Source organism: Rhinoderma darwinii, chromosome 13 (assembly GCF_050947455.1).
Source record: "Rhinoderma darwinii isolate aRhiDar2 chromosome 13, aRhiDar2.hap1, whole genome shotgun sequence".
Classification (NCBI taxonomy): domain Eukaryota; kingdom Metazoa; phylum Chordata; class Amphibia; order Anura; family Rhinodermatidae; genus Rhinoderma; species Rhinoderma darwinii.
The window spans coordinates 16067794-16094096 of NC_134699.1; the positions used below are offsets into that span (position 1 = coordinate 16067794).

A 26303-nucleotide genomic window follows, 5' to 3' on the forward strand; every position below is an offset into this window, starting at 1 on the left:
TAAGAAAGAAAAAAAAAAGTAGAATACAAATAAATAAAATGTATTTTAATATCACACTAAAAGCAATATTATAAAAAAAAAATAATAATAATAATTCATGACACCTTCCCTTTAAGTACATAGATGGCTCATTCTCTGGTTATCCAGACAACGCACACACAGGCCACATCATTAGAAGTGACTAATGCCTTATGTGACAATCTGAAATAAGTATAGTTATACGCTTCAGCTTTTTTTTTTGCTTTTTGCTTTATATGGAGTTTTATACTACTGGACCTCATGACTCATCGCTCGTGGGCCGGTCTGATGCTGATTACACATCATATTTGCGTCAAATTTAGGCTTCTATTCACATCTGTTTAGAAGGCTCCGCTCAGTCTTTGTCGCAGATCCCGTCACATTTGAAATGCACAATAGCGCTGCATGCAGCACTATTCCCGTCAACGTCAGACACTATGACGTTACCCGAGAGCCCCTATTATAAGTCAATGGGTTTGTTACGTGCCAGTGGTATCCATTGTACAACAGATCCGGCACTGCATTGTGGTTTCCTTTATAAAAACAGATGTGAACAGAGAATAACTGCGTTTGTAAGGCATCGGAGAGCTACTACCCATTTGACATTAGAAAAAATATATGTAGCATTACCTCTGTTTTTGTGGTCATCCCATTCCGCCATGGTTTACTGTAACGTCGCATAGAGTAAGTGTTGAGAAGATTTGGGATCTGCTGGGATCCAACTCGTTTTTCTCTTAGCCTTTCGGTATTCTCTCTTACCCGCTCCTTGTGGCGTAGATGGGCCTGCAAAAATAAAAATAAAAATCGACCATTTAGTAAATTAGTGTATGGTTTTCGCTACATAATCTAAGAATATATAGGGCATACTGGGAGCTTAACCTGTTGTTGTTTAGATTCAGTGGATCCAACAGATCAGTAAAGAACTGTCTAGCTATCATTTCCAGTTTCCCTGACATTTAATTTATTACACTGTTATTATTTTCGTTTTTTTATTTCTTGTTACTCAAGTGAAGCCCCAGAAAATCTTTTTTTATACTTTCACTTATACTTATGAGTACCATAAAAGTAAAGACCTATCACACAAAAAAAATACACATTGAAAAAACATACTGATAGGTTAATTTGCCCTCCTATGAGATTGGCCCTAGTATGCGGGCTTGTGCATGTGTCTGACAGAGGGACATTATATTCTGAATCCCATTGGAGACTGATGTGAATGATGTTCATCTCTGTACTTCACTGTGGAATATGTTGGTGTTGCTGGTCAATAGAGCCATTTTGGACAATCTTGATAACAATGGTAAATAGGGGACCGAAAGTGCAGTGGCTTTGATACGGTTTTCACCATTGCTATCAACTGGATGAAGGACTCCGAACTGTCCCCTCGTGACATTTCATCACTTACACTATAAATAACTTACACAACTTTGCATTCATGTTGTCCTACTTTTTTTTATTATAAATTGATACTACCCAAACCTAAACCAAAGTTAACCTTTCTAACAATCTAGAGTGCTTCTAATAAGTGTTCATCCATTTACTATCTTGGTGATACCCAAAAAATTTTTTGAGGAAATCTTAAAATGTACCTACAGGGATCCACCTAAAAACCTGCAGTGCCAAAAACTGTTAGGATTTGCACCTCGGCATGTAAATTCACATTTCTAATCAATAATTCAAATTGGTGCTTTTTCCTGTTTGATAGCTTCATTCCTTTGCAGACTGCACATGACCTTTATTTCAATGGTGGGCAGAGTAGGTGGAAACTTAAAGTGCAGCTAAACGTTTGACAAACTTCTGACATGTCATAGTGACATGTCAGAAGCTTGGATTGGTGGGGTCCGAGCACTGAGACCCCCACCAATCGCTAAAATGAAGCCGCTGAAGCGCTCGTGTGAGCGCTCAGCTGCTTTGTGTCTGTTCGGCTTTTTCCAGAAATAAATGTATCTGTGTACGGACCCAATAGAAAGTCTATGAGCCCATACTCCGATACATCGGCTTTCCGGAAAAAGCCGAACAGACACGAAGCGCTTCAGCTGCTTCGTTCTAGCGATTGGTGGGGGTCTCTGTGATCGGACCCCCACTAATCCAAACTTCTGACATGTCAGATGTTTGTCAAACGTTTAGCTACACTTTAAATTATTGCAGCACTTTACTTTCTCCCTGCTGATGTCAGCTGCAGGAGCAGATAAATATTGCTAAAATAACTCGACCAGCTTACCCAAATGGATTTACAAGCAGTTTGTGTGACAGTCTTGTGGTTACATCAGCCTGACACTAATTCAAGCAGCGTGCAGGAGGGCACAAACAGAGGAGGGAGGAGAAGTTGCAATAGTATTGTGAGTTAGCAGTCTCGTAGATACAGTGACCGGTGACCAAGCTGCAGCGCCACTGTTTTTGTTACATGGCAGTCAATGATAACAATTTCCTGTAAATTCATTAGGAAGCAGAAGAGATCTGCAGTGCAAAGGGATGATATTTGAAGTGAATATCTCCACAGGTACTGCACAGCTAAGAGGACTGTAAAGTTTTTATTTTTCACTGGTAGTACACTTTAGCATTTTCCTTACTGAGATGCACATATGATTCATTCAAATGAACCTGTTATTATAGAGGTCCACTACAGGGGCAACCGATGCTAAACCGTACACCTAGACTGAGCTGCAGCCTCTCCACCAGTCCTATCCACTCCGTCAGCCCTTTTGTCAAATAAGCAGCACTGAGAATGCTGATGTGCAAAAATGGAGACTGGTGCTCCTGATAGATTAGAACAAAATTATTCCTCTTAGAACTGGCACAGTAGCAAAAGTGTGACTTGTATAAGTTATGTAAATGTTAAAAATCTCTGTTCTTGAAGCGGCAAATAATAATTTGATTGTCTTATATATGCAGAAGCAAATTTATCACATATGATCTGTTAAGCAGTAACTTAACAGGACCGTAAAATATGCACAATTTATAATAGGACATAGTCCATTAATATCTTGTCTTTCTTGTCTGTGCCAAGGTAGCAGACAGCTTGTGCTAATACTGATCTTTGCCAAGCAAGCATGGCCTTCTTTATAGCTGACTCATAGTTAATGAAAGCCATTATACAGGCAAATTCAAAGCCTACACTTAGACAGTTAATTGACAATGGAGCATTAAGTCCATAAGCAAATAACTTCTAATTTGCATTATGTATGGCCTTCACGGTCTTTCTGGATCAGATGGAAATAATCCATACATACTAAGTCATACTCTGGTTCATCATCCCTTCATCTACCTCTACGGTATCCGGAATTCATCAGAAAAAACAATTGTGGCATGCTCCTTCTCTTGCCATATTACGGAGATATTATCCCCTGAAAGTATTACTTCTAGGTGAGAATACAGTACCAGGTGGAGGCACCATATGACCCTGTCATACAGAACCATGGTGTGTGTGGTGCCATATAGGACTGTCCTGAGTCCTAGCAATTATTTATTCACCTTCGTTCCAGAATGTAGGAAAGACCATCTCTAGGAGTTACTTCTTATTAGGATAGTTCATATTGGGACTTATCCCACTTTTAATAAGATACTCCTGTGATAAACTAACTTTGCTGTGTCCAATATTAATGTCTATGTGTCAATAAATAAAATAAAAAAAGCTGAGGTTATAAAGAGGACACCATCTTAATGGCTGTGCATGATAAGTATACAGTGAGCAGAGTGGATATTTACCTTATATTCCGAATCTATTTTTTGCTGCACATCCTTCATGTGATGTCCATTGACAATTGATTTACGTCTCTCCAATTTCTTATCCATCATTGATTTTAACTTCAGCCTGTCAGTGCAAATTTAAACATTTTTTTTTCCATTCACTTATGAACTCAAACTTGAACTAGAATGTCTTATACCATATATGTATTTCCCATTACTAGAACGGTGTCCAAATTTTCTGCGGCACCGTACACAAATTGTTATAATTTACGTAAGTCCCTGTCTCTTGTTGGACACCAAATTTATTTTTCCTATTTCATGCACACATGCTAGGTCCAATTTTATAGGAAATTGTATACTATATGTTTTTGATGTGTATGAGAACATCTTTGCAAACATTCAAACTCCATGTGTCCAGGTGTTGCTCCGGTTGTATTCTTAGGCTAGGTTTACATCACGTTTGAATTGTTCCACCGATCGTACTCCACAGTTATGTGCGACAGTATTCCTAAACCGTTGCATACGTCTGCCATTGATTACTATTAAAAAAATATGATTAACTAGTGGTATACATTTTTGGGATAAATTTGTATTGACATATATACGGCTGGCTAATGATAGTTTATGGACACGTTAGACGTATACTTCTGGAGAATTTCACGTCATGCAGGTCCTACTCAATGAATTAGAATATCATCAAAAAGTTCATTTTTTTCAGTAATTTACTTCTTCAAAAAGTGAAACTCTGTTATTCTATAGATTCATTACACACAGAGTGATCTATTTCCAGCAGTTTTTTCTTTTAATGTTGATGATTATGGTAACAGTTAATGAAAACCCCAAATTTAGTGTCTCAGAAAATTAGAATATTATATAAGCCCAATTTCAAAAATGATTTTTAAAACCGAAATGTTGGTTGTACAAATGTTGAAAAGTCTGTCCAGTATCTGCCCTCAATACTTGGTTGCGGCTCCTTTTGCATGAATTACTTAATCAATGCGGTGTGGCATGGAGGCGATCAGCCTGTGGCACCTCTGAGGTGTTATGGACTGATATATCGGTGGGCTATATCGTGGTTTTTTTTGTTTTTTTAATTTGAATTTTGTCTTTTAAAGTAGGCTGCTATGCAACATTCTTTTCAGTGGCTGAAGATAACATTTCATCTTATAAAATGAGCACATGTAGAAAAGGTCCGCTAACACTGCCAGGTATCCTGTGGTATCCTGGTGGCCTAGAGCTTTACCCGTTTTCTAAGGCTGTATTTACACAACGCAGTCCCGTCTTGAAGATCACGGCAAAAAACAAACGCACACTATATGACCGCACCTTCTGTGTACACCCTAAGGTTACGTAAAGGATCTGCAACACAATACAATTTTATGTCCGTGCAGCTGATACGGCACAGACGCATATCGACATATCTGTGGATTACGGTTTCTAGTATTTCTGTAACGGCACAGACGCATATCGACTTATCTGTGGATTACGGTTTCTAGTATTTTTTTTATAAAAAAAACCAAACATTTAAAACACTCTCCTGACTGTATAGGTTATTACGGACCAAGTCTTTATACATATTATACAGTCGTTACTTGTGCATTACGAGTACATTTTATAGCAGTCTGTTAGAGCCATATAATTTCAGTATGAAGGTTAGTAATTTGGCAACATCACTATTCTTATTATTATTAGAGACAATTAGATTTATAAAACACCAGTAACCACTATTTAATATTGCAGGCAGCAAGATAATGGCTACATTGTGCATAATGAGTAGCTTATTCGGTTGCTCCTGACGATGAAATGTATTTTACCCATACAGATTTCCCATACACCATCCTGGCACTTACAGTAGCTGCGGTGTGCCGACCTCAGCTCTTCTGCATGATTCTGTGCTACAGGTTTTGTTCTGCAGGAAAACACAGTTGTTCTTGTGACCTGCTGCAGCGAGAAGCGTCCTCGGGTGTCTATGGCAATGGTAGGGGGAGCTAGAAGAAGTAATGAAAGGAGCCACGGTCTCTATAGCAACGAGGCCTGGCCTGATCCTTGCACACAAACAGCCTGCTGCAGAGTGAACTGTCAGGGCTGTGTCAGTGCGTCTGTATTGTACTGTGCCATTACATCTCTTCTCTGTACTGACAAATCACCAGAGAGATACTAATGCACATATAAGAATTAACAGTTGTTTCAGGTTTCTCGATACAGAGCAGCTAGGGCTGGGCGATTTTAGCAAAAAATAAAATCTTGCTTTTTGTTCAACACTTTGGGCGATTTTCAATTTTCTTATTTTTTTTCTGTTTATTTAACAGCAATACCAAGAGATAATTTAATACATTTTCTTTTATATAAATAACTTTTTAACATATATTGCTATAATTATTGTGCGTAACTTCACAACTTTTAACCTCTGCAAATACTTTGTTTTATCATAAATACAATTGGAAAAATTGATATCTAATTGATTACAACTTCTGTGTTCCCCGGCAGGGAACAGGTTAACTATCTATAATCAATGAGGCACTGCGTGCACTAACATCCCTCTCTACCCGTCACCACCTCAGCCGGCCTCCGACATTGCCGGATTCACACGACCTTGATTGGAGTGTGAAAAATGGTCCGTGTGTCCGCCGGATTTCACGGCCCGATCACGGTACATGTGACCCAGACTCTTGGCATTAGTCATTTAGGCTCCAGTCACACGACCGTAAAAAAAAATGGCCATTAAAAACTGATCAATGGTCAGTTTTTCTTGTCCATTTTGCATCAGTGTCTCCAAATTATCATCCATTTGTCCGTCTTTCATGGTCGTAAAAAATAAAATAAAAAGCATGGATGTCATTTGTCAGGTTAGATAGTGCCCCAGTGCCCACATATAGTGACTGTCCCACATGTAGTGACGGTGCTCACATAGTGTCAACACCCTAATATAGTGCCACAGTGCCCATGCAGACAGTGCCAAACCCCCCTGTAGATCGTACCCACCTTGTAGATTGCAGCACCACTCCCTCCCTTGTAGATTGCACTCCCACATGTAGATCTCACCCCCACATGTAGATCGCAGCACCACCCACCTTCCCTCTAGAGCGCACCTCCACCCATTGTAAATCGCGCCGCTGTTACTATGAGCTGAATCCCCGGGCAGAGGTTGCCGATGCTTTGGGCGGGGATTCAGCTCCTAGTGGGAGCTACAGCGGCGCAATCTACAGGGTGGGCCATTTATATGGATACACCTAAATAAAATGGGAATGGTTGGTGATATTAACTTCCTGTTTGTGGCACATTAGTATATGGGAGGGGGGAAACTTTTCAAGCTGGGTGTTGACCATGGCGGCCATTTTGAAGTCGGCCATTTTGTATCCAACTTTAGTTTTTTCAATGGGAAGAGGGTCATGTGACATCAAACTTATCGAGAATTTCACAAGAAAAACAATGGTGTGCTTGGTTTTAACGTTACTTTATTCTTTCATGAGTTATTTACAAGTTTCTGACCACTTATAAAATGTGTTCAAAGTGCTGCCCATTGTGTTGGATTGTCAATGCAACCCTCTTCTCCCACTCTTCACACACTGATAGCAACAGCGCAGAAGAAATGCCTCCCGATCTGACCCCCTTAGACTTTTATCTTTGGGGTCATCTGAAGGCAATTGTCTATGCTATGAAAATACGAGATGTGCAGCAACTGAAACTACGGATACTGGAAGCCTGTGCTAGCATTTCTTCTGCGGTGTTGCTATCAGTGTGTGAAGAGTGGGAGAAGAGGGTTGCATTAACAATCCAACACAATGGGCAGCACTTTGAACACATTTTATAAGTGGTCAGAAACTTGTAAATAACTCATGAAAGAATAAAGTAACGTTAAAACCAAGCACACCATTGTTTTTCTTGTGAAATTCTCGATAAGTTTGATGTGTCACATGACCCTCTCCCCATTGAAAAAACTAAAGTTGGATACAAAATGGCCGACTTCAAAATGGCCGCCATGGTCAACACCCAGCTTGAAAAGTTTCCCCCCTCCCATATACTAATGTGCCACAAACAGGAAGTTAATATCACCAACCATTTCCATTTTATTTAGGTGTATCCATATAAATGGCCCACTCTGTATAATGGGGGGGGGGGGGGTTGTGGTGCGATCTACAAGGGGGGGGGGTGCGATCTGCATGGGGTGGTTCTATCCACAGCGGCGCGATCTATAAGGGGGAGGGGTTCTGGTGCCATTTACAAGATACAGGGGGGAGTGCGATCTGCAAGGGGGTGCTTTCTACAGCGGGGCGGTATCTACAGGGCGGTGTGGCTATGTACTGGGAGTCTCTGCTTCCCCGTGGAACTGCTGTTTCGTGCTGTATCATTTTGTTCAGTATAGAGCAGCAGTTCCGTATGGGAAGCAGAGACAGAACGGGGCGGACCAGGAAATGACGGTGGGGCGGAGCTTCATCCTGCAGCACGCCGCGACGGCACCACTAAAGAATGGATTCTATTATTCTGTTAAACAGAATTGTGAGAGTCCTTGAGGGCGATTGATTCAAATTAATTTGATGAATTTCCCAATCCTAAGAGCAGCTGTATGCCAGTGCTAAATCCTGTTCCTGACCGGTTCAGTGACAGCGGGTCCTGCGTGTCTCTGATGCAGGATGCACCTGTAATCGTTCACATCTAAGTTCATAACTTAGATGTGAACGATTACAGGTAGATCCTGTGTGTCGGAGACCTGCTGGAACCGCTGTCACTGAACCTGTCAGGTCCCCAGGACTGACTGATTCAGGTCAAAACAAAAGATACAGCTGCTCTGTATAGAGAATTCTGAGCAACTGTATCTAACAAAAGTTAAACTCATTTTTCATAAAGACTAATTATAGAGTTACACCAAACACACTGACCTGTTTATTAAAAAAATAATAATCTCCTCAAAGGTTTACATGGCCTTTAACTACCAGAAATATGTGAGATTCATTAAAGGGAGTCTCCACTTTGGACAATTCCTATTTGTTAGAAGTGTCCCTATGACAATAGTCAGTTTAATAAGTGTTATCCTGCTAGGACCGCCAGAAATCAGCTGTAATCTGTGGGGAAACAGGGCATTAAAGGGAATGTGTTGCCAGCAAAACATGTTTGTTTAGTTAAACAGTTAGTGTATAGGTGATTAAACATTGTTCTAATTTTTTTTTTTTTTTTCACGAGTCAGGAAATATTATAAATTGGATTCAATTTATAATATTTCCCAGCACTGGTCACTAGATGGAGCCATTCCCAAAATTGCAGCATTGCATGTGGTAAAGCAACCACATTGCTTTATGCTGCAAAATTGGGTAAAAATCCCTCGCTCTAGTGAGCTCTCAGAATCCCCCCCTCCTTTATCCTGGCTAGTGCCGGGAGAAACGAGGGGTTTGAACGGTCTAACCTCCTACACTGTGTGTCGCCATTTTTTGAGCTAACACACAGTGTAGAAGGTTAACATACAGTAGTAAACACACTGAAACACGAACATACATAGAAATAACTTACCTGCTCCAGTCGCCGCCGCTCCCTCCGGTCCGTCCGCTCCGTCTGCTGCCGCTGCTCCATGTGCACAACTCTGGAAGCCGCGACCGGAAGTAGTAATCTTACTGTCCGGCCGCGACTTCCGGTCCACAGTAAAATGGCGCCGGACGGCGCGCATTTCAAATTGAACTGTGTGGGAGCGGCGTATGCGCCGTCCCCACACAGCGGCGTACACGATAGTGGATGGAACGGGCCCCGTTCGCAGTCCCTATGGGACTGGAGCTGCCGTATTCCATGTCTGTATGTGTCGTTAATCGACACATACAGAAATGGAAAAAAAAATGGCAGCCCCCATAGGGAAGAAAAAGTGTAAAAATAAAAAAAAGAAACACACAAATTAATCCAAACGTTTTTAATAAAGCACTAACATCTTTAACATATTAAAAAAAAAATTGTGGTGACACTGTTCCTTTAAGTGTTCTATTTCCCTGCACACCACCACAGGAGAAATTAAGTATTACACCGTACCCATTCAAATCAATGGATTGTCTGTGTAATGCAGGAAAGTAAAGGTCCTCCAGAGCAATAGACGCTCTTTGTAACAACTCTCCACTCTGGCCAAGGGATAAGGATCTTGAACAAGGGTCCTCCCCTATATTAACTCAGAATTCCATAATAGGATATATGAAAATGGGTTTCCGAAACTTGGAACACCTTGTAGAAATGCGCCTATATTACGCGTGCATAAAACTGGCCTTACAGATACAGGGGAAAGGAGTATGTCCTTTAACTGGGAAGTATCTACACAAAAATGTAGGTGCATAGGAAAGCTCAGCTTGAAAAAAGTTGGGGGACCCCATCTTTACAACATTAAGCAGGTTTTTCAGCCACTAAAAATGTATGGCCTATCCTCAGGATAGACCATCAATAGCTGATGGGTCGGGGTTTGGCTTTCGGGACCCCTGCCGAACAGCTGTTTTGAAGGGGCCGCGGCGCTCGTTCTCCTTCATTTCCTTTTGCTCACTGTGAGTCGTCAATTCTCATTTCGTGGTGATTCACAGGTATTGCAGCCTTTTCTCCCATTCACTTCAATGGGAGAAAAGGCTGCAATACCTGTGGATCGCCGCTTAATGCGTGTACGAGCGTTTCGGCCCCTTCAAAATTGCTGATTGGGGTTCCGAAAGTCAGACCCTGACCCATCAGAGGAGAAGCCATAATTTTTTAGTGGCTGGAAAACCCCTTTAAGCCCAGGAAAACACACTCACACACTCTTTTGATGCAGTTTTTGGATCAGTTAAAAGGAAAAGTATAAAGAAAAGGTTGATGCATTTCATTTCTTTTGTTTCCCCTCCCGTGTTTGGCTCTAAAAATCGAGCCAATAACTGCATCAAAACTGTGTGTGTGTTCTTGGTCTAAAGGGTTGTACAGGATTAGAAAAACATGGCTACTTTCTTCCAGAAACAGCTCCACACATTGCCGTTTCTTATATCCATGGTAGTTTTTTTTACTTTTACCTTATCGTCTAATCACTACAATTCTCTGACCTTTCCATTGAATAATATCAATACTCCTCAGACATGAAATCTTCTCCCACTTCTGAGTTTCCGGTCTGCAATCCTCTCTATCTTCCAAATCTGTCATAAAAATAGTTTAAAAAAAAAAATGAAGGTTTTGTATCCTTGGTCTCCATTGCCCTGGTCACCATGGAAACCAGCGATGAGATGGGATACCTGTATCACTTGGGAATCCTTGCCAAACTAGAATCTCTTATCTAGTTACCTAGCAACTGTTATCCATGTGGTTTCAAGTTTAGGCTGTGTGATGCTGCCTGTGCTCCGAGGCCAAAATTACATGGAAATATAGAATCTGACAGCCGATAACAACAATGTGAAAATACCTCTAAATAGTCTATAAACACAAGTGTTAATGATTATGTCCCCAAGAGGTTAACATATCTGAAAGAAATGAATATTACAGACCCACACACTTGTAAAGCTTACCTGCTAATATGAAATGTAAGTGAATACAATACAGGAGACAAATTTACCGATTTACCGCAGCTATTTAAGAATAAAATATCCACAAATTGGCCAGATCTGCTTCCTTTCTTCTCTCTTTTTTTTACTTTTCTCCTCTCCTCACACTTGCTTCTTCTTTTCATATACCTGCCTATATTTGAATCTCTCCTATTTATCTTCTCCTACCTGCTCTGATTTTGGTTCACAGGTCATTTTTAGCAGTTTGGGTATGTTCACACACTTAACACAAAACGTCTGAAAATACAGAGCTGTTTTCAAGGGAAAACGGCTCCTGATTTTCAGCCGTTTTGTTTTAACCAAACACGCGTTTTTTGCGGCGTTTTTTACGGTCGTTTTTGGAGCTGTTTATCTATTGAGTCAACCAAAAACGGCTCCAAAAACGGCTCAAGAAGTGACATGCACTTTTTACGGGGCGTATTTTTACGCGCCATTTTTTGGAAATGAGGCGTAAAAAAACGGCCTGTCGGAACAGAACGACATATTTCCCATTGAAATCAATGGGCAGATGTTTGTAGGCGTTCTACTCCCGATTTTTCAGCCGTTTTTCGAGACGTTTATGGCCCGAAAAACGGCTGAAAATAGACCGTGTGAACATACCCTTTTAGTAACTGGATCAGTTCATCGGTACCCTTATTGGAAGTTTCTGTCTACCTCTAAGCACCATATTACAGTTTATATAATGATATTTACATTAAAAGCTCAGCAAGGCCCCATGCACGTAAAAATGCCCGTAATTACGGCCCGTATTTACGGGCCCAAAGACTTCTATTGGCCACGGGTACCTTCCCGTTTGCTTACGGGAAGGTGCCCGGGCCGTTGAAAAATATGGAACATGTCCTATTTCAGGCCGTAATTACAGCACGGGCAGGCCCATAGAAGTCTATGGGGCTCCCGTAATTACGGGTGGCTACGTGTGTGCACCCGTAATTACGGGAGCGTTGCTAGGCGACGTCAGGGGATAGTCACTGTCCCGGGTGCTGAAAGAGTTAACTGATCGGCAGTAACTCTTTCAGCACCCGGGACACTGACTAACGCTGGAGCTAATAGTATTAAAAGTTAACTTACCCAGAACTCCCTGCTTCTTCCTCCAGTCCGGCCTTGCGGGATGACGTTTCATCCCATGTGACCGCTGCAGCAAATCTCAGGCTGCAGCGGCCACATGGACTGCCGCGTCATCCAGGGAGGTCGGACTGGATGTCAAAAGGACGCGTCCCCAAAACAACGGTACGTATGAACTTCTTTTACTTACAATCGCTGCGGAAACTCTGCCCGAAAGGGCTGCCCCTTCTCTCTATCCAGCACTGATAGAGAGAAGGGGCTGTGCAGAGAAAACGGGTCCGTAAATACGGGTGGAATACTGGTGACAACTGACGCGTATTTACGGTGCCCGGGTCCGTAAATACTGGGTCCGTAAATACTGGGTCCGTAAATACTGGGTCCGTAAATACGGGTCCGTAAATACTGGTGGAATACGGGTCGAATACGTGTGACAAAGGACCCGTATTTACGCCAGTATTTATGGTAGGAAAAAAATACGTTTGTGTGCATGGAGCCTAACTTCCTAAATACATTAATTAAAGGGAACCTGTCACCACCTATTGAACTTTACTTATCCCTCACTGGCCGCTGCTATAAAAAGTTAATTGCCGTTATCTCCTCTCCTAAACTCCTCCTCCTACTGTAAATAACGGTCTGCAAACATTTTGCGCCTTTTATCGTAATAATCCGGTGTCCCTTTGTGCGCACACACCAGAATAGGACATCAATGCACAAGCGCGGGATTGTGTGTGCTGGGGGACGGCGAGGAGCTGTCAATCAAAAGTAAGGAGGCGGGGTGAACTCGGAAAGACTTGAGAAATGAAGATATGACTCTTTTCAAACAAAGATTTGACTCTTTTATGCTTATTAGCATACGATGTGGGAACACTAAAAAATGTAATACTATAGGTACAGAGCCGACTAAGAAGACAATTATAGGTTATATAGAAATTATTTTTCACCCACTACCACCAGGTATTGCTGGTTTAATAGGTGAAATGCTGGTGACCGGTTTCCTTTAATAAATCACCTGTAAAAGTTTGTTAACCAGGGCGCAAATATGTGCAACCTGTGCAGTTTCTCAGGGGCCCTGCAGGCAAGGGGGACCACTTCAATATTAATAGAATAATAGTGCTTAAATTAGCTCACACCATTGAGGGATTTTCTGAAGAGCCATGAATGAAGTGGTATAAGACTAGCACCCCGTAGTCAGCAAATTTGCAGTTGAAAAAAATAGGACCCCAATACTTTTCTTGCACAGGGACCTTCTGTTGTCAGTGTCTACCCCTGAGTAATCCTACACGGTTTTGGCAGGATTAGCCCCCTAATATGTATGGTTTGCCAACAGCTATCTATCCCAAATCCTCCATACGCTATGGCAGCAGCTTATCTAATGTCTATGGCTGACTTTAAGATGTCCATAGACATGAGATGACGTCAGCCAAACAATCACTCAGCCAACAGACATCCCCTGTGACTCTACCATGAACATTCTCATTTAGGTTGGCTGCATGGGTTTGCTATTTCAATGCGGAGGGTGGGATCATTTACGTTTGAAGCTCCTTATCTTGGGGGACAAACAATAAGAACTGGCTGAGATCCATCCCACGATTGCAGGTATCAAGCGACAATCTTGCAGTCATCATAGACAATGTCATATACGTAGCCAGCTTTAGCTTGCTGGATATAGAAAAAACAGTGTATGGGTATATTCACACGCAACAGATTTGTTGCAAACGTTTCTGAGACTGTCCCATTCAATGGGGCTTGTAGCAATCCATGTGCTTGCCACCGAAACAACCCCATTCAGATTAAGGGCTTGTACACACGTAGCGGAAATGCTGTGTATTTTCTGTCCGGAATTGCGGACGGAAATACAGTAGCAGCTAAGTGGGTGAGATTTAACAAATCTCAACCACGCACTGCGTAAAAATTACTGCTGCGGAAAGTGGACTGAATTGTTGTGTGTTTCGAAGGAGATGTCACCATCTCCCAGCATTGTGAAAAACGCAGCAAAATCCGCACCATTTTCTACAGTAAAAACTGCAGGAAATGGTGCGTTTTTTTCTGCAGTGGAATGTCTGCTACTTTCAACGTAATTGCTGCAGAAATTTTGTGCAACAATTCCATTACGTGTGGACCAGCCCGAATAGAAGTAATTATTTTTTAATCGCATACATTTCTGCAACAAAAGCGCCGCTTGTGAATATACCCTAATAAAGCTTGAGAACTGACCAAGGGAAACCTCGTCATTCTTGACAGTCGGGATCCTTCACGTTCATTAGCTAAGATTAAAAAAAGCCAGTGAGCAACCTAGCATTGGATAACGTTAACAAGTGGTTTGATGTTGAATAAAGGTGTTGATGACAACTCTGATCAGCATTCTTATGGCCCCTTCTTTCTTTATATCCCAAGAAAATGTTTATTCTCCTTATGTGCAGTCAATTTTGTAAACTTGAACTGTGTAACAAAAATGTTTGTCTTTTTGATTATGGAACTGTTGCAGCTTTGGCTGCTGCCAGACACCTTGTACGTGCCATGACTGAAGTGGTCAGAAATTAAGAGCGTGAGCTCTTTCTTTACTCTATGAACATCATCGTTGAATATTGTATGCTTTCCTAATTAACTGGCAACTAATTCCTGAAGGGTTTTATCTTTACTGTTAATGAAGTCAGGTATTAAAAGCTAAATATCGCAGAGGGACAGATTGCAAGCACACAGGGACCTCCAATCATAATAAGGTGTTTGATCAATGTATAGGCCAATATTTAGCTGAGCTGGTGACCAGAATGTATGTATTAAGGGGTTTTACATTGTTTGGCCGGGGCTACACCTAGACTTTTTATAGCTCTACTGATTGATTTTAACTATAGAGCTACAGTTGCAATCCAAATGAAGGGTGCGGCCACACGGTGCAGTCACGGTGCGTTTTTAAACTGCAGCAAGTCATTTTTCAATAGAAGTCAATGGTGACATTTTTGTTATGGACAGACTGCTGCTATTCTATTACAATGTGTTTTTTGTGCGCTTGAACAAATCTTCATAATGTCCGACTGCATGCAGTAAATGACCGCACTGCCAAAGTTGTTGCTGAATTGCTTTAGTTTTTGCTAAGGGTATGTTTACACGCACGGTTTTCAGACGTAATTCGAGCGTTTTACGCCTCGAATTACGCCTGAAAAAACGGCTCCATTACGCCTACAAACATCTGCCCATTGCTTTCAATGGGTTTTACGGTGTTCTGTTCCCACAAGGTGTTATTTTACGCGTCGCTGTCCAAATACGCTGCGTAAAAAGACGCCCGCGAAAAAGAAATGCATGTCACTTCTTGGGACGTTTTTGGAGCCGTTTTTCATTGACTCCATTAAAAAACAGCTCCAATAACGTCCGTAAAGTACGCAGCGAAAAAAGCGAGTTGCCACAAAAACTTCTGAAAATCAGGAGCTGTTTTCGCCTGAAAACAGCTCCGTATTTTCAGACGTATTTTGCTAAGCCGTGTGAACATGCCCTAACAGTTCTGCAATGCATTGTAATAAACTATATATAGGAAGCACCTAACAAACTTCAACACGGGTGAAAACTATGTCCATCAATTATTAACTTTAAAAACGCAACAGAACTGCAGCATTACAGAGACAAAAAACGCATGCAGTTGACCGCATGTGGTTTTCAAACACCGCAAAACCGCGTCACCGACGCACCGTGTGGCCTTATCCTAAATTGTTTTTCTCCACTAACAATGTGCATTTGTTAATAGTATGGATGTAAAGGGGATGTCTGCTTTAGAAAACCCCTATACATATGCCATATTAGGGCACATGGATCTTATAGTTCATTATAAGGCATTGCAGAACTGTTAGCAAAAACGCAAGCAGTTCAGCAACAATTTTGGCAGCGCCTTCATTATCTGCATGCCGTCGGACATTATGAAGATGCAGTTAACTGCACAAAAAACACGTTGTAATATGATAGCAGCGGTCTGTCCATAACAAACATTTCACCATTGACTTCTATTGAAAAATGACTTGCTGCGGTTTAAAAATGCAACATAAACGCACCGTGACCGCACCATGTGGCCTTACCCTTAGGCCGGAAGCACACTAGCGTGTGCGTTTTGCGCGCGCAAAAGGCACTTAACAGCTCCGTGTGTCATCACCATTATGACACTCTGTATGTTTGTAAACAGAAAAGCACGTGGTGCTTTTGTGTTTTCAATCATACTTCTACTGCTGTTGCGCGAGTCACGCGCGTCCCACGGAAGTGCTTCCGTGTGGTGCGCGTGATTTTCACGCACCCATTGACTTCAATGGGTGGGTGATGCGCGAACAACACACAAATATAGGACATGTCGTGAGTTTCACGAAGCGGACACGCTGCGTGAAAATCACGGACTGTCTGCACGGCCCCATAGACTAATATAGGTCCGTGCGACGAGTGTGAAAATTCCACCGAAAATCCACAGTGATTCTGCAGCAAAATCTGCATGTTACACATTTTGCTGCAATGTTTGTTGTATATTTTACCCCTCTCATTGAAAGAAATGAAAACCGCAGGAAAAATCTGCAACATAAATTGATACGCTGTGGATTTTAAATCTGCACCACAAGTCAATTTAAAGAGGCTCTGTCACCAGATTTTGCAACCCCTATCTGCTATTGCAGCAGATCGGCGCTGCAATGTAGATAAGAGTAACGTTTTTATTTTTTAAAAACGAGCATTTTTGGCCAAGTTATGACCATTTTTGTATTTATGCAAATGAGGCTTGCTAAAGTCCAACTGGGCGTGTTTAAAGTAAAAGTCCAACTGGGCGTGTATTATGTGCCTACATCTGGGCGTGTTTACTACTTTTACTAGCTGGGCGTTGTGTATAGAAGTATCATCCACTTCTCTTCAGAACGCCCAGCTTCTGGCAGTGCAGACACAGCGTGTTCTCGAGAGATCACGCTGTGTCGTCACTCACTTCCTGCCCCAGGTCCTGCATCGTGTCGGACGAGCGAGGACACATCGGCACCAGAGGCTACAGTTGATTCTGCAGCAGCATCGGCGTTTGCAGGTAAGTCGATGTAGCTACTTACCTGCAAACGCCGATGCTGCTGCAGAATCAACTGTGGCCTCTGGTGCCGATGTGTCCTCGCTAGTCCGACACGATGCAGGACCTGGGGCAGGAAGTGAGTGACGTCACAGCGTGATCTCTCGAGAACACGCTCTGTGTCTGCACTGCCAGAAGCTGGGTGTTAACGAACAGAAGTGGATGATACTCATTCGTCAGCATCATACACTCCCATTCCTAACGCCCAGCTAGTAAAAGAAGTAAAAACGCTCTGATGTACGCACATAATACACGCCCAGTTGTACTTTTACTGTAAACACACCCAGTTGTACTTTTGCAAGCCGCATTTGCATAAATACAAAAATGGTCATAACTTGGCCAAAAATGCTCGTTTTTTAAAAATAAAAACGTTACTGTAATCTACATTGCAGCGCCTATCTGCTGCAATAGCAGATAGGGGTTGCAAAATCTGGTGACAGAGCCTCTTTAAAGAGGCTCTGTCACCAGATTATAAGGGTGATTGTGCAGTGAAAGAAGCTGGGCTGGAACAATGAGATGTGTATGACGCTGATTGATCACTGATTGGTCAGCGTCATACACTCCTCTGTACAATACCCAGTTGGTCAAAAGTAAAATGACGCCCAGTTGTCTATTAAGAAACGAATTAGCATACATCTAAAATTGCTCATAACTTGCTAAAAAATGATAGTTTTTCAAAATAAAAACCACTGCTGTTATCTACATTACAGCGCCGATCAGATTATGTAGGCGATAGGGCACTTATAATCTGGTGACAGAGCCTCTTTAAGCGTGGAAAATTTACGCAGCATGTAAAGGAGATTTGGTAAAACTACTTCTACTTTGCTGGTGCTATATTACGTTGCGGATTTTCTGTTGGTATTTCCATGCTGTGAATCCGCTCATAATCCACTTTATGTGGAGGTACTCGTACATTTAAATATTTGTTAGGCCACATGATTCCTCAAGAAATGTGTGTGGGTAGGACATCTCTATCAGCCTCCATGGGTAAGTTCCCACGCGGCAGATTTGTTGCACAAATATCTGCGACAGTCCCATTCTTTTAAATGGAGCTTTCAGAAATCAATGTGCTTGCTGCCAAAATAGCCACATTCACGTGTATTAGGTCGGGCGCCCACGTAGCATAAACGCTGTGGAATTTCCGCAACAGAATTCTGTGCAGCGTTTACAGTAGCAGCAATATGGGTGAGATTTAGTAAATCTCATACCCACGCCGTATCCCATGTGACCGCTGCAGCCAATCATAGGCTGCAGCATCACATGGCCTGAAACGTCATCCAGGGAGGACGGAGCAGACGTCAGAGGAGGGAGGGGGTAAGTATGTGTGCTTAATTCCATGATTTATTACAATGGAAAGTCCTGTCGCAGAAATCACTGCAACATATCTGCCAGGGATGGACATACCCTCAGGCCTTCTTCACGCAGGGCGTTTTAAACTGCATAAAACAAAATGCATGTTCACACCAGCGTTTTTTAAATTTAACATTGTCACGGTCACAGTGTATGTGGACTCACTAGGCCGCTCCGCTGTAGCGGAGAGGCAGCTGGCCTAGTCAGTCTATACAAGTGTCTCTAGAGGTTCGTAACACAAGGGTACCTGAGATAGTCCAGACAGTGGCCTAGGCTTCAGCATGGATGGAGGTGGGCGCAGCAGGTTGTGGCGGATAACACTGTACGTGGCAGACGAGACTGGACCACTGGACGTGGCAGACGACTCCAACACTAAAGGCTCAAGAACACAGCACGGGATGCAGTTAGCAGGACACGGGAAAACACTAAGGGACCATGTGCAAGACTGACATGAGATACACTAACAACGCTCAGGCAAGGATCAGAAGGGCAGGGCCTTGCTTATAGTCCAGGAAATCAAGGGCAGTTGATGATGATGATTTCCACATGTTCGCGCGCTGGCTCTTTAAGGCCGGGCACGAGCGTGTGCGCACACCCTACGGAACACGGACCGGAGCGGAAGTGAATGCTGGCGTCTCCTGGGAAGGAGATACGAGCCAGCGCTCACAGATCCATGGCTGCGGTCGTCGGGAGGTGAAAAAACCTGACGGTCCGCGGCCATGGACGCTACAGTATCCGCCCTCTTACGCCCCTCTTCTTGGGGCCAGAGCGAGAGAGGAATTTCTTAATGAGAGCAGGGGCACTGAGGTTCTCCTCCGGCTCACAGGACCTCTCCTCAGGACCAAATCCTCTCCAGTACACCAAATAGAAAGTCCTTCCTCCTACCCTTTTACAGTCCAGGATGTCGCTCACCCAAAACACATCAGATGAACCGCTGGAAGCAACTGTGGAACTGGAAGTTTTTCTGTAGCGGTTCAGAACCACTCGTTTCAAGAGGGACATATGAAAGGAGTTGGGGATTCTGAGGGTAGGAGGCAGCCAAAGCTTATAGGAGACGGAGTTTATCTGATGCGATATCTCAAAAGGTCAGAGGAACCTGGGAGCAAACTTGTATGAAGGGACCTTTAAAATGATGTTCCGTGAGGAGAAGCCAGACTTTGGTACTTGTATACCGGCTCTCCTTTTTATATCCGCTTTTCACTTCATGCGATCGACTGCCAGCAAAATAGAGGACCGGGTCTGTTGCCAGATTTGCAGAAAGTCCCTAAATGCAGTCAGCATCGAGTACCTGAGATGTAGTTGACACAGGAAGAGGGACGCTAGGATGTTGACTGTACACCATGTAGAATGGTGTGGAAGTGGTGAACTCACTTGAATGGTTGTTACACGAGATCTCGGCCCATGGGAGAAGCTGTACCCAGTTATCATGCTGCAAGGAGATGAAGTGGCGGAGATAATTCTCTATGATCTGGTTGATCCTCTCGACTTGCCCATTGAACTGGGGGTGATAGGCTGAGGAAAAGTCCAATCTCACATCCAGGAGTTTACAGAGGGCTCTCCAGAATTTTGAGGTAAATTGAACCCCCCGATGAAGGGGTAAGCCATGCAAGCGGAAGATGTGCTGAATGAAGAGACTCGCCAGTCAGGGAGCAGAAGGTAGGCCAGTCAGCGGGATAAAATGTGCCAGCTTCGAAAACCGGTCCACCACCACCCAGACAGTGTTGCATCCTGCTGAGGAAGGAAGGTCTGTGACCAAGTCCATCGAAATTTGCTGCTTGGGGACACTGGGTACATGCAGAGGTTGGAGCAGGCCGGCAGGCTTGAGGTGAGCAACCTTGTTAGAAGCACACACCATGCAGGAAGAGACAAAGTCTGTAACATCTTTGGGTAGCGTGGGCCACCAGAAGTGACGAGCAATCAGGTCTTTAAAACACCAGCATGCCCAACCAGTTTAGAGCTGTGTCCCTAGCGGAGAACTCTTCTCCTATCTGCCAACCGAACAAAAGTCCTCTCCGGAGGGATGTCTCTAACCTGCAATGGATTGGCAGAAACAATGCGGGACGTATCCCATGCTGTTCTTGTTCCTGAGCCTGTTAGTGTTTGAGTCGTGTCCTACTGCACGTGCTGTCGTTTGCCACGTCCAGTGTCGTCCGCCACAATGCGGGACGTGTCTATGATACTTTAAAAGTACTCCACCGTGTCATCCGTCTCAAATGACCTGGACAGGGCATCGGCCCTGACATTCTTGTCAGCGGGACGGTAGTGGAGCACAAATTGGAAGCGGGTGAAGAACAGCGACCACCTGACTTGACGGCGGTTCAGCCGTTTGGCTGACTGGAGATAGGTAAGGTTCTTGTGGTCGGTGTAGATCAGGATGGGGTGAGCTGTGCCCTCATGCAGATGTCTCCACTCCTCCAGAGCCAAGTTGATGGCCAGTAGCTCCCAATCCCCCAATAGAGTAGTTGCGCTCTGCTGAAGAAAAAAGTCTCGAGTAGTAGCCACATACAACTGCCTTTCCTTTGGAGCTCCTCTGGAACAGAAGTGCACCTGCACCAACAGAAGAAGCGTCCACCTTCAATGAGAACTGCCAAGATACGTCAGGATGATAGAGGATCGAGGCTGAAGTGAAGGTTTTCTTGAGGCTAATAAATGCAGATTCTGAGCCCACACCTTGGCGTTCACACCCTTCTTGGTAAGGGTAGAGATGGGAGCAGTCTGATGAGAAGTTTGGGGTAAACTGCCGGTAAAAATTGGCGAATCCCAGGAAACGCTGTATGGCCCTTAGGCCTTGAGGACGTACCCATTCCAGGACAGAGTTTAGTTTCTCAGGGTCCATCTTAAGACCTTGATCTGAGATGATGTAGCCCAGGAAGGGCAGAGTATTATTTTCAAAGACGCACTTCTCCAACTTGGCATATAAACAATTCTCCCTTAATCGCAGTAGAACCTGACGGACATATCTCCGATGAGTCGTCTGATCTGGGGAGAAAATCAAAATATCATCGAGATAGACTACAACACAGACATAGAGGAGATCTCGGAAGATATCATTAACGAATTCCTGAAAGACTGCGGGAGCATTACACAGTCCGAAGGGCATCACCATGTATTTGTAGTGCCCGTCTCGGGTGTTGAACGCCGTCTTCCGCACTTCCCCCTTGATGGATTCGGATCAAATTATAAGCCCCACGCAAGTCTAATTTTGAAAGAATCCTGGCTCCTCGTTTACGGTCAAACAGTTTGGATATAAGTGGCAATGGGTGTTTGTTCTTGAAAGTGACCTGGTTGAGACCACGGTAGTCAATGCAGGGTCGAAGAGATCCGTCTCTCTTCTTAACAAAGAAGAATCCGGCCCTGGCCGGGGAGGAAGACTTTCATATGAAACCCCTCTCCAAAAATCTCCTTGATATAGGCTGACATGGATAGAGTCTCTGGCAAGGAGAGAGGATATATCCATCCACGGGGAAGAGAAGCATTTGGAACCAATTCAATGGGGCTGTCATAATTCCGATGTGGAGGCACCGTCTCAGCCTCTCTTGCTAAAGACATCCGCAAAACTAGCATACTGGGAAGGTAGATCGGAGAGTGACTGAGGCAGGGGGGGGGGAAACAGGACAAACTTGTGACAGGTAATGGCTATGGCATCTGGGACCTCATTGAAGAACTTCCCTGGAACTCCAGTCAAGAGCGAAGCCATGGCAGGCCCAGCAGGATAGGATTGATAGCTTTGGGTAATACAAGGAAGGCAATCTGTTCCGAGTGAAGAGCTTCGACTTGTAGTGTCAGTGGTTCCGTGATGAACACAATTGGATCGGGCAATGGTAGGCCATTCACAGACGCAACAGCCAGAGGTCTCTCCAGAAGAACTGTGGGTAGATGTAAGCGATCCACTAGATCCTGTTGGATGAAATTAGCAGTTTCTCCGAAGTCCAGATAGGCAGAGGAGGAATGTGACGTCTCTCCAGAGACGATAGCTACAGAAATCGATAATTTGAAAGAGGTTTTGATGTTTGGAAACGGACCCTGTCTACCTGCATGGGTTGTTCAGGTAGTGCACTAGGAGAAGGAAATATTGGTCCCTGGACCGAGGGTGCTGGTCTGTAACCCCGGCTCCCCTGTCGAACCACTTGAGTGCACCTCCGGATCCTCATGTCAACCCGAGTGGCTAACAGGATGAGGGCATCCAAGGTAGAAGGAAGGTCACAGGCTGCAATTTCGTCCTTGATGTGCTAGGACAGTCACTGCCTCATTGTTCCATGGAAATTTTGCTGCCAGGGTAAGGAAGGAGATAGCATGCTCTCCTACTGTGGAACCTTCTTGCTTGAGGGTCAACATAGTGGCTGCGGCAGAAGATGTTCGGCCCGGCTCCTCGAACACGGCATAGCAAATACTGCAGGAACAAGGCTAGGTCTGAGGATACAGGTCCTTGTTGTTCCAAGATTGGTGTTCGTCCATGCGAGGGACTTGCCATCGAGGACGGAGATAATAAATGCTACTTTGGCCTCCTCGGAGGGGAAGAGATGAGCCCGTAGCGTAAAATGAACCATGCATTGGTTGATGAACCCTCTACAGGCTCTGGGATCACAGTCATAGCGAGGAAGAAGAGGCAGTGGAACTGTGGATCCAGAACAAACAGGGAGAGCAACAGGTAGTGGCACAGAACAGCCTCTGGAGGAAGGATCGGAGTTGGAACAGTAAGTTGATCCAGACGGGCCATTTATAGACTTTACAGCCTCAAGTAGTTGATCCTGACGTGTCCGTCTGTATCTTCTGGACTGCGGTCTTGGGCTGGCCAGCGGGTTACATGGCCTGAGTGTACTGTCACGTCACAGGCAATGTGCACCCACTAGGCTGCTCCGCAGTAGCGAAGAGGCAGCTGACCTAGTCACAGTCCATAAAAGAGTTTATACAATAGCAGTTCGTAACACAAGAGTACATGAGATAGACCAGACAGTGGCCAAGGCTTCAGCATGGATGGAGGTGGGTTTAGCAGGTTGCGCCAGACATGGTGGATAACACTGGACATGGCAGAGGACACTGGACGTGGCGGAAGACACTGGACGTGGCGGAAGACACTGGACGTGGCGGAAGACACTGGACGTGGCGGAAGACACTGGACGTGGCGGACGACACTGGACGTGGCAAAAGACAGCACGTGCAGTAGGACACGACTCAAACACTAACAGGCTCAGGAACAAGAACAGCATGGGATACAGGATACAGGGAGCAGGGCACGGGTAACAACAGGAACAGGAAAACACTAAGGGACCATTTGCAAGACTGACATGGGATACACTAACAACGCTCAGGCAAGGATCAGAAGGGCAGAGCCCTTCTTGTAGTCCAGGAAATCATGGCCAGTTGATGATGATTTCCACATGTGCGCGTGCTGGCCCTTTAAGGCGGGGCACGAGCGTGCGCGCACACCCTATGGGACACAGAAGACCGGAACGGAAGTGAGCGCTGGCGTCTCCTGGGAAGGATATTCAAGCCAGCGCCCACAGATCCACGACTGCAGACGTCGGGAGGTGAGTAAACCCGACGGTCCGCGGCCATGGACGCTACACACATACTGTACATTTTTAAAGGAGTTTTTAATTTTGTGTTATTTTGTACATGCATTATTCTTGCCATTTTTGAAGTTCTATAGAGAAGCCTATAGAGAAAAAAGCCCACTAAAAAGGCCATACGCTGAGCATGCTGCGTTTTGTTTAAAACGCCACTGACCTCAGAAATGCCACAAAAAACACCAAAAAACGAAGTAGGCTTTGTCATATTTCACTTAAAAAAATTTACTGAAAGAGTTGTCCAGGATTAGAAAAAGATTGTTGCCTTCCTCCAGAAACATTGCAACTTTTGTTCCCAGGTTTTGAGTGGTATTGCAGATCATGCCGATTCACTTTAATGTACTTGATCTGCACCACCTGACACCACCCATGGACAGGTGTGGCACTGTTTCTGGAAGAAAGCAGCCATGTTTTTCTACTTCTTGACAACCCCTTTAACATTTGGCCATGTCAATACACTGCATGTGAAACCGTCCCAACCCCATTCATAAAGTCCAAATATTTCATTGTCTTTGTGTTACTTTCAACTCATAATTTTAATATTGTGATGTATTTTTGAGCGACTTTACAGGTCTTTAATTCAACAGTTTATTAGAATCTCACCTGTCAGTCAGATTTTAGGAATGTATGTCCTGCCTAATGTGCAGTGATTCTGGTCTATGAAGAATTATGTATAGAGAGCGAAGTATAAAACCTAAATTTTTTTTTTTATGTTTAACCTCTGTGGGGCCAAGCTCAGGAGACTAAGATGTGAGACTGGGCAGCAAAGGATAGGAAGGCCACAACAAGCTGTCAGGGACACTAAATAAAATGAAGAAGACAGGCAGTGACAGGGGCAATTGGTCTGTGCCGCTGTGTAACGTATAAACTATTGTACTTTCTCCCTACTGGCCGGAACAATTGATTTGGTCTTGTGGTTTATTCAATGCCATTAATCAGTGGCGGTGACGCCTGCCCCTGCCATCTCTACTGTGAAGTAGCTCACTTATCACACGCCCTGTGGGATGACGTTTAAGTTGCACAGACTGAAAAGCGAAATATGACCCATTCTTCTGAGCATACAATATTCTGAATACAGGGATGAAATGCTACATTCTGTATGCTTCCTTTACAATATACGCGCTTTTAATGTGTTGCTATATCACAAAGCCTCTCAGATTTTTTTTTATTTGCAGAAAAGCATTGCAAGCCTAACTCATATATGCTTTATTTGTTAATCATAATGATGATCTCATACTGTTCATCTTCTGAAAGGTGTCGTAAGAGAGTAATAAAAAAAAAAGTCTGCTTTTTGTACAGTGCCACTCTGTGTCTGGTATTGAAGCTCAGCCCTATGCAAATGAATGAGACTGAACTGCAGTACCAGACACAGCACCAGCCAGGAATGGTCTTGTTTGGAAAGGGGGGGCAGACTTTCATTAACGATCTTGTACCGATTCTGAGTTACAGCCTGTATTATATTCTAGAGCTGGGGGGGGGGGGGGGTTATACGTGTCGGATTTGTTGCAGAAATTTCTGTATATGGAAATCTGTTCATTGGACCTGAATGGGGTTGTTTCTGCAACATGGGCCTGAATTTCTGCCTGTCACCACAGTTTTCTATTGAATTGCCACTTGTGAGACTTGACCTGTGCTATTAGCTTGTGTGGATCTCACTCAATCCCTGACAATAAGGGTATGTTCACACGCTAAACTAAAAAATATGGAACGGTTTCCAAGGGAAAACGGCCTCTGATTTTCAGCCGTTTTTAATGCATCGAGCGTTTTTCGATGCGTTTTTTTACGTCCATTTTTTAAAGCTGTTTTTCTATTGACCCAATCAAAAACGACTCAAGAAGTGACATGCACTTCTTTTTTACAGGGCGTTTTTTACGCGCCGTTTTTAAAAACTGCCGCATAAAAATCGCCCCGTGGGAACGGAACGCCGTTTTTGTCATTGAAAGCAATGGGCAGATGTTTAAAGGCGTTCAGCCTCCGTATTTTTAGCTTATTTTTGGGGCGTTTACGGCTGAAAAGATGCCGTGTAAACATACCCTA

The 26303-nt window shown here is 43.8% G+C and overlaps 2 protein-coding genes across 4 annotated transcripts in view; one reads left to right on the forward strand and one right to left on the reverse strand.

Annotated features, from left to right (window-relative positions):
• The window catches only part of MARCHF10 (membrane associated ring-CH-type finger 10), a 42511-nt gene extending 36872 nt beyond the window's left edge, over positions 1-5639 (reverse strand). Inside the window, exons 1-3 of one of the 2 annotated variants that reach the window (XM_075846644.1) lie at positions 5556-5636; positions 3724-3829; positions 649-801 (exon numbers count right to left, since the gene is read on the reverse strand). In XM_075846644.1, the coding sequence (XP_075702759.1) occupies positions 649-801; positions 3724-3813 (243 nt within the window). In that variant the 5' untranslated portion in view covers positions 3814-3829; positions 5556-5636. Of the gene's footprint in view, positions 1-648; positions 802-3723; positions 3830-5555 lie in introns of both variants that reach the window. The other variant, XM_075846645.1, reaches the window with a different exon arrangement.
• TANC2 (tetratricopeptide repeat, ankyrin repeat and coiled-coil containing 2) overlaps positions 1-26303 on the forward strand; it is a 435863-nt gene that overhangs the window by 42374 nt on the left and 367186 nt on the right. The window lies entirely within an intron of this gene.